General features: G+C 41.9%; 1 protein-coding gene across 1 annotated transcript; it reads right to left on the bottom strand.

Moving 5' to 3' along the window:
- Positions 1-524: 524 nt before the first annotated feature.
- Positions 525-5536, bottom strand: LOC147618660 (U-box domain-containing protein 43-like). Its single transcript, XM_086773690.1, has 3 exons — positions 2884-5536; positions 2464-2767; positions 525-2269 (listed from the first exon to the last, which is right to left on the bottom strand). The coding sequence occupies exons 1-3, from the start codon at positions 4090-4092 to the stop codon at positions 747-749; spliced, it is 3036 nt and encodes a 1011-aa protein (XP_086629816.1). The 5' UTR covers positions 4093-5536; the 3' UTR covers positions 525-746.
- Positions 5537-8827: the final 3291 nt, after the last annotated feature.

Here is an 8827-nt window from a genome sequence, read left to right on the forward strand (position 1 = left end):
CATAAGGCTTGACCAAAAAGTCAAAATTAAGAACGTATTTCAATTGGGATTATTTCTCAAGTCAAATGAAAAAATACATCGTCAACGTTGCAAGAGTCAAACTTCGCAAAGGATTTCAAACTCTTGGATCATTGACACATCGACCAAGAGTGCTTTTGATTGTGCAAATCCCACTTGGCACCAAGCCTCTATCTACTATGTTATGCATAAGGCATGACCAAAAAGTCACTTGTAAACTAAAATTAGGAACGTATTTCATTCGGGATTATTTCTCAAGTCAAATTGAAAAAAAAAACATGGTCAACATTGCAAGAGTCAAACTTTGCAAAAGACTTCAAACCCTTGGATAATAATCCCAAGTCAAATGAAAAATACATGGTCAAGTTGCAAGAGTCAAAACTTTGCAAAAGATTTCAAACTCCTGGATAATTGACACACTTGACCAAGAGTGCTTTTGATTGTGCAAATCCCCATTGGCACCGAGCCTCTACTATGTTATGAATAAGGCAAGACCAAAAAGTCACTTGGAAATTAAGAATGTATTTCAATCGGGATTATTTCTCAAGTCAATTTGAAAAAATTCACCATCAACATTGCAAGGGTCGCAATTCAACCAGAAAATTAGTTGAGAATATTTCTGAAGCAGCACTGTGGAGATCAGAGAAGGAAATAATGGTTACATACCATCATCATGTGTGACACTTCACATGTGGCTTCAGGAGAGGGGGCTCTGATTGATGCCACCCCTAAAAATAAGTGGACTGCTTTGGAATCTTGCCCGAGTTCCCAAGTATCTTAGCAGCAAGCTTTTTAATGGGATGCGAGCCTTGCTGCATCAGCTGAATCAGCTCGCGTTCTTCTGCTTTCCCAATTAGAGCAGTATACTCCTTCTCAAGGGTCAGTTTCTCTAGCAGTGCAAGAACTTTCTCTTGTGCTTGCTGACTCCCTGTTGTGAGGAGCCGTATGATCGGTGCCAACCCTTCAGCTTCTTTGACAGCCTTCATGCCAGGACCCCATGTGTCACCCATAAGCGTCTCTATTGCACCCAGGGCAGCTGCATCTGCAGAACACTCCTTCTCTCCTAAGGTTTTCACAAGAGGAGCTATGGCATTTGCTTTCACTAAACAAAAGGATTGTTCTGCCGAGCAGATTTTGCCATGAACAGTGCATGCATGCATATTGGCCTGTCCCCAGCAACATAACAACTTTGAGCTTCTTGTTTGAGCTGCAGACCTGCTAAGACGCATGGTGTTTACCGAAAGCCGAGCTAGAGCAGTTGCCGCCCTTTGCCTGGATAATGGCCTGCTGTGATCAAGGATACGTAGGAGTACCGCAGTAGGCTCAAATCGGGTCAGTTTTTCGAGGACAGAAGGGGAAGGTGAGGCAACAAAGAGAAGAAAGACACTGAGTGCACTCTCAATGAGGCGATCCCTTTCTCTCAGTGGTCTGAGATCTTCTCTGGACAGTATCTCCATCACTTTAGGCAAGGCTTCAGATCTGGTCAACAAATCCATAATCCGGGAATCATAATCAGGGAACTTAGACAGAATACCCAATACTGCCACAACCACTTCAACATCTACATCTGAAAGAGCCATGACAAAGCTCGCGACATGCTTCTCTTCCACACTGTCCACAAGATGCTGGCCGTTGTCATCCTCTAACAAATTGCTCATTAACCTGAATGTGTGAAGCCTCACGTCTGCATCCGTTTCATCACAGAGGGATAACAGAAGCTGAATAGCCCCAGCATCCTGCATCTCCTCTCGTGCCTCACTTGCTGCCTTCATAGTAGCTACTGCAAGAAGAACACGCAATAGGTGCACCTTGAATGAAGAAGATCCGTCAGTGGTTGCAAGGAGAACAATCAGACCACGAATCGTTTCCTTTTCTTGCAAAACTGTCAAGCCTGCAGACTCTAAGGCATCAGCTTCTGCTGCCACACTGTTTGGGATTGGCGTTGCGAGGGAGGCAAGAATGCCAGATGCCATCTCGTGGCAGCTACTTTTGTTTGCAGCTTCCCTGCTCAGTAAAATCTCAAGCAAAGGTTTAACAACCTCAGCTGCTAGAACTGCAGCCCTGACATCTGAGTGTCTCACAAGATTTTGAAGCGCTCTCAGCACGGCTTGATTTGCAACAGGGTTCTTTTCTGAGAGTAACTGCACAAGAGGCGGCAAGATGCCTTGTTGGACTAAGGTTGCCCTGCTATAATCAGTCAGGGTTGTCTTCCCCAATAGCATGGCCATTTGGACCTTATCATAGATAGACCCTGTCAACATATTAAATACAAAAGATTAGGGAAATCACGTGTATTATAAGCTACTTTCACATCCATTGCCCTCTCCCACCCTCATGGCATAGCAATATCCTCTAATAAGTTGCCTGCAAGAAGACCAGCTCTCTAGACTCCATTGCTAATCAACAGCTAGAGAGCTGTCTCAGGTGCAAAACGAAGTTTCTCACCATGTGTTAGCTTGTCAAGCAAAGGCTTCAAATAATTAGCTTCGCAAATGCATTTCAGGTTCTCAATCACACCAGCCAAGTTTGCCAAGATAACCTGTGCCATGGTAGCAAGAATTGCATCTTTAGTATTGGTTAATGCAACCAATTGTGGGATGCAATTCTTTGCATTCCCTATGGTATAACAGAGTTTATACTCTCTGGAAAGCTCCAGCAGCAGTGCCACTGCCTGAGCCCGAATACCAGCTTCATCTTCCGCAAGACACTCTACAGCAAGGCTTACTCCGTCCCCATTGGCAACCAGCTCCTGCATCACGTTCAACTTCTCACCCCTTTGATCCTTTAAGTTAACAATAATAAAAAGCAGAAATAAATTATTCTGAAGATTAAACAACAACATGGACCAGCAAGAAAAAGCTGTACCTTATATCGAGAGCCCATCCCTGCTAGACGCGACAGGCATTCCATTGCCTTACTTTTGATAGACACATCGTTGTAAAGCCGTGGAAGCTTCACCAATTGTGGAATGATGCGATCAACAGTAATACCTCCTCTAACCTTGCCAATCAGCTCCAGAAGGTCAGAAAGGTATTCATCCATCTCAGACCTGTCCAAAAGATGAATCTCTCTGGCCACCGCTTTCTCAATCCTGCTGATGGCAATCCTTTCTTTCCACTCTTTGATCGATTCCAAAAGGCTCACGTTCGAGTGCAGATCATAATTTTTTAGTGCTACATTAGATACTGGACAGGTTTTCTTACCTTCATCAAACCACTCTCGGATTGCTCTCCTCTCAAAAGTGTAACCCGAAGAGATGTCCACAGGGTCCTCCATCACCGTGCCTGTAAGCGGACAACAGAAGGCTTTCATGGGGGCCTCTTCAATAGGTAGGTGTTCATAAGGCCCACTCTCTGTGCTTGTGGAGGGCACCATGTCTGACCTGTAAAGAAAAGAAATCACCTGCTCCAAGAAATGGGCTTCATTCTGGCGCTTCTGTTCTTCCAATTCCACCTTTTCTTTCTTGACAGTCTCAATTTCATGTTCCACAAAAGAAGAATCCACGGAGGCCCCCGTCACTTTGGCAAGCTCTACCAGCACTTGGAGTACTTTCTGGCTGTTGCTGTGCTCTTCCTGAAATGCAACTTGAAGCTTTGTGATGATTGCCTCAGTGTCACTTGCTGCCTTGAACTCTGCATTCTTCATAATGTCCCTCAGCTCGACCGCTCTTGCACTCGTATCAAAGGAAAACTCAAGGTTAGCCAGGCTAAGAGTATCTAAACAAAACCCTATCTCTTTTGAGATGTTGTGGATTTTCTTAAGGATGTCGGGGCACTTCAGTAGAAGCAAGCATATGCTGCCTGATCTACAGCTCTGTGATAGCTCAAGGGCCTTCATTGTCAAAACATCCAAATTATATAGTGCACCTTTGATGGACTCCGAAAAGTTCTGAGCATTCTTGTTCGTCAATTCATACAAGATAGGCTTTAGTCTGTCAACCATCTTGGCAAAATCAGTAAATTGGTCTTTCAAGACAAGCACATTGTTGGCGGCATCGATTAAGTCAGTAACCTTGAACAGCAATTTGAAAATGGACTCAGCAAACAGAACCTCACTTTGAGCAGCCCCGGCCATGGTGCTGTGAGCACACCAAGGTGTTACCGGCTGTGAGCCAGAACAGCTCTGTGGTTACCTTAAGTCTTCACAGAACCTTTTCTGAGCCAGGGGCACTGGCTCTTTACACTGATTTCCCTTTGTGCACTTGCAAGGTCCTGAGGCGCTGCGTAATGTAGTAATAAATGCTTACAATGCTGTATCTGCAAAGAGTGTTCCTTGGTCTGGTTGCAAAAAGGGGGGGCTAAGTATGATGTCACATAACTCTTTATCTGGTCCACAGCACTCAGCTCGTGCCACTGTACCTAAGAAGACTGTTTCCTGGTCTAGTTGGTGAGGGGAAGAGCTATGGCATGCTGTCTCAGAACTTTCTATCTACCATGACTCTTGATAGACCTCTAATGTCGTCTAGAAATCCATGGTATGCTTAAGAAGGAATCCTAAGCACTTTCTCAGATGACTAATGACATACGTGGTGGAAAGCCATGGAATGCTTAGGAAACCCTAATCGCTTTCTAAGATGATATAATGACATAACTTCAGAACATGTGGAAAGCATGCTTAAGAAGGAACCCTAATTTCTTTCTCTGATGATTAATCAAATAGCTTCACTACATGTAGAAAGCCATGGAATGCTTAAGACGGGGAGCCTTGATCACTTTACTAGATGATTAATCACATAGTCTCACAGCAGGGAATCTACACATAATCTGATAGAGAGGAAAGCTACCACTACCATGGAATGCTTAAGAAGTAACCTTAATCACTTTGCTAGATGATTAGTCAGGTAGACTCACAGCATGTAATCTACACATAATCTGATATTAACAGAGCTCTAATTCAGAGAACATACAGGTTTTCCCAAGCCATGGAATGCTTAAGATGGAACCTGAATTACTTCCCTAGATGATTAATCAGATAGAATCACAGCATAGTTTCAACAGATACTCTGATGTAAACAGAGCTCTAATTCATAGCAGAGAGGGGCTTGCTAGTATACCTAAGGACGGGTTCAAACTTTATGTGTCACCCATTACTCTATACTCATAATGAAAACGCGTCAGAAGAGAGGAAGGCCAGTCAAGCTTTTCAACGAGTTGGGTGCATGAAAAACGCGTCAGAACTCAGAAGAGCCGAAAATGCTGGTGGTCAAGATTTTCAACTAGATTCAGAAAAGATTTCAACGTTAATCTCTAAATTGACTGGCAGTAAAGCCTTGGCTGCAGCTTGATTCATGAACTAATCTGCCGCGATTAATAAGCATAACATTGAAGAATTAGTCTTTGACTCTACTTACAGAAGGGTTTTGCAGTGAGTTGGGGGGCACGTAGCTTGCCATCGCACGCAGGTAGGGCACTAGTAGAGCGCGTTGCCGTAATGCATCAAAATTCGCTACCTTAGTCGTGAAAAGAGTGTATTTTTTCCTGGACAATAGTCCATATCGATGGGCCCTCTACTTTGATTCAACCTTTAGTTTTTCATTTGACCTTGAAGAAATCCATCAATAATCTATTACTCGAGGGTTGCCACGTGGAGGGTTGGAGCTGCCCCACGTTACTGCTTTGAAGTTTTAAGTTGAAGAAATCTATCAATCAAGTTTACTCGAGGGTTGCCACGTGGAGGCTTGGAGCTGCCCCATGTTACTACTTTGAAGTTTTAAGTTGAAGAAATCTATCAATAATCTAAGATTAGTCGAGGGTTACCACGTGGAGGCTCGGAGCTGCCCCACGTGGCGGCTCTGAGAGCGTGGGCTAGGACATGAAGACTGAAAGCCTTGTAATGACTGCAATATAGGAAGATTGGCTTAAGGTACATGAAATGTGGATTAGGATGGTGGCGAGACCACAATGTGCACAACACATTAGGTCTGTAAGAGAAAGGGATTGTAAGGGTTGCTAGCAATTTAGCTCATTTTCTTTCTTATAGTGACTTTCTAAGATTTCAAGCAAGGCATTAGAGAATTCTACAATGGACATCTCTTGAGATCAATTTCTCTTTGCTCCTTGATGGTTTCCTTAGGTCTCCGCTCTATCATGTAGAGCTTTGTTGCGGCACTCTACCTATGAAGTTGTGTTAAGAATCCATAGATAAAGTGCTAAACCATCTAGTGACCGTAATTACCCACTAAGTATAGATTTGAGTACATGCACCTTGTTGGTCCAAATGCTTCACATCGTTATGCTCAAATGTTTGCATGAATTGAACAAGATCGGTAGATCCATCATATTTCCCCATGAATTGAACAAGATTGGTAGATCCATCATATTTTCCCATGAGCTTGGAAATTCTATGGGCATGACTCTAGATGACTTCTTTGGGTCATACGCAAGTCCTTTGATTAAAGCACCATGCAATCCTTATGCAACCCCCCTTCTTAAATTCTATGGGCATGACTCTAGATGACTCTATGGGCATGACTCTAGATGACTTCTTTGGGTCATACGCAAGTCCTTTGATTAAAGCACCATGCAATCCTTATGCAACCCCCCTTCTTAAATTGTTCAATATTACTAGAGTTTGGGCATCTAGGGATTGCAAGGTTTGTGGGGTACCATCTCCAAGAATTTACAAGAAATTCGAACCAATTGTTGCACGGCATAGGACTAGTCACCATGGGAACTTGCGTCACCAAGGGTGTGAAACCTAGTGGTACAGTTGGAGACAAAAGACCAATTGTTGCGCGGCATAGAACTAGTCACCAAGGGTGTGAAACCTAGTAGTACAGTTGGAGACAAAAGACTGGCCCAATGCATGGCAGATGTGATTGGGGGCTATACTTAAGGCATGGGCCTCAAGGGTTGGTAGGTTTTAGCTACTATTAGATTAAGTTTCAATATTGGCACGTTTAACCTCCCTAGGTTAGCCATTATGGCCATTGTTCTTCTTTTGTGTTTTCTTTATTTTCCTTATAACCCGAAACAACCTTTGTATGCTTGGTCCACCTCCCTATGTGCTAAACGAGGGTCCGTTTGCATGAATTTTCTCTTAGGCGTACTAACTATAGGAAATATTTGTCTAAAAAGTGTGCACATCAATAGTTTCCTAGACGATAGAGAAGGTTTCAAAACCTATTTTCCATCATTGTCAATTCACACATGTTTTCTTGGAAAATGTCAAAATGACTTTTTTCAAATTTGTAGTCCTTTTTCAAATATGCTACAAAAAGAATCTAGAAATACGAGAGTTGTAATTTTTTAAGAGTAATACAACTTTTCTCCTTAACCGTGTCAAATTTCTTGCATTTGGTTGCTCAAACAATAGTCTGGAAGCTGTCCACAAGCTTGTTTTTTATTTTAGTGCGCTTTTCGCCTCTAGTTTTAGGTGGACTTTTGTGATAGTTGGTCGGAGGTCAAAATAATGAAAATTGGCTTGGTCTGCTCCTGAAAAGAAAGATTTAAAGAGCTAGGAAAGATCTTTTTTTTTTTTTTTAAAAGCAGGTACAGGAAATTTTGTAGAAATACTCACACACACCCCCAACCCCCGTATGGTGGAAGGCACCCCCCTCAGGTATGGCACAAGCCGGGGCCGAGGCCGCCCACATATCAACTAGGAAAGATCTTGACGATGATTACTAGAACACATTTATTGGCCTCACGGTTTGGGAAATATAGGCTAATGAACATGGTTACGTTTTTTTTCCTACTCCATGATTTTTCCACACATGATTATAGTCACCAATTGTGATCACGCTCTGTAATTCTAACTGTAATTTTTCAATGTGATTATAGTCACGGTCGTGTGATCATGGCCATGATCGGGGTTTTTTCGCCGTTGTTGGATTGGGATTTTTCCTGGCTGTGTGATCGGGATTTTTCGACTATGATCGATTTTTTTTGACTCTGATCGGGTTTTTTGGTCGTATGGGAATTTTTTTTGGCCGTGATCAGAATTTTCATCCATGATCGAGTTTTCTGGTCGTGTGATAAGATTTTTTGGCTGTGATTTATCTTGCGAGGGACTTTTTTTCTATGGGGACCACGTGGCACACGCCTCCTAAGCATGATTTTTTGGGGGGTTTTTTTGGTTTTCCTCCCTAGGGTGATTTTTCAAAAAGGTGTGGGTAAGAAAAATCAACATTCCACTTATACCCTCTTTAAAGCTTATGACACATTCCCCCCTTTTTTGGGGCTTTTGTCCTTTAAACATGCATTGAAGGTTATGCATGTGTAACACATGCCTTAAATGCATTCCAAAAAAGGGAAGACTCAAACTAATTAATCCCACTTTAATTAACTCTAATGAGTTATAAAAATTTATGCTTAAGAATTAATCAAAGATTAACTCCCTTGCTATTTTTTTCCTTTGTGGTTAATAATGCATATTTTGATGCAAATGATGCAATCTAAACCTAGCATATGATGCAAATGATGCAATCTAAACCTAGCATATGCTACATGCAAGCTATATAAACATTAAAAACTACTCTATAAGCAATCATTGAAGGTCTCTTACACCCTCTTACACATGCCTTAAATGCATTCCAAAAAAGGGAAGATTCAAACTAATTAATCGGACTTTAATTAATTACAATGAGTTATAAAAATTTATGCTTAAGAATTAATCAAAGATTAACTCTCTTGCTAAATTTTTTTCCTTTGTGGCTAATAATGCATATTTTGATGCAAATCTAAACCTCGGATATGCTACGTGCAACCTATATAAATATTAAAAACTGCTCTATAAGCAATCAAAACAACAAATCAATTAAAAAAATTAAGCTACCAAGCATTCTTTTATGCATAAAAAGAGAGCAAAA

The sequence above is a fragment of the Cibotium barometz genome, chromosome 34 (genome assembly GCF_041138505.1).
Source record: "Cibotium barometz isolate CiBa-2024 chromosome 34, ASM4113850v1, whole genome shotgun sequence".
In the NCBI taxonomy this organism is placed as follows: Eukaryota; Viridiplantae; Streptophyta; class Polypodiopsida; order Cyatheales; family Cibotiaceae; genus Cibotium; species Cibotium barometz.

Coding starts and splice junctions, on each gene's coding strand:
- LOC147618660 (XM_086773690.1), bottom strand. CDS start 4,092: ATGGCCGGGGCTGCTCAAAGTGAGGTTCTGTTTGCTGAGTCCATTTTC. Junction 2,768..2,883: donor GGATGGGCTCTCGATATAAG/GTACAGCTTTTT, acceptor AACGTGATGCAG/GAGCTGGTTGCCAATGGGGA. Junction 2,270..2,463: donor GCTTGACAAGCTAACACATG/GTGAGAAACTTC, acceptor ATATGTTGACAG/GGTCTATCTATGATAAGGTC.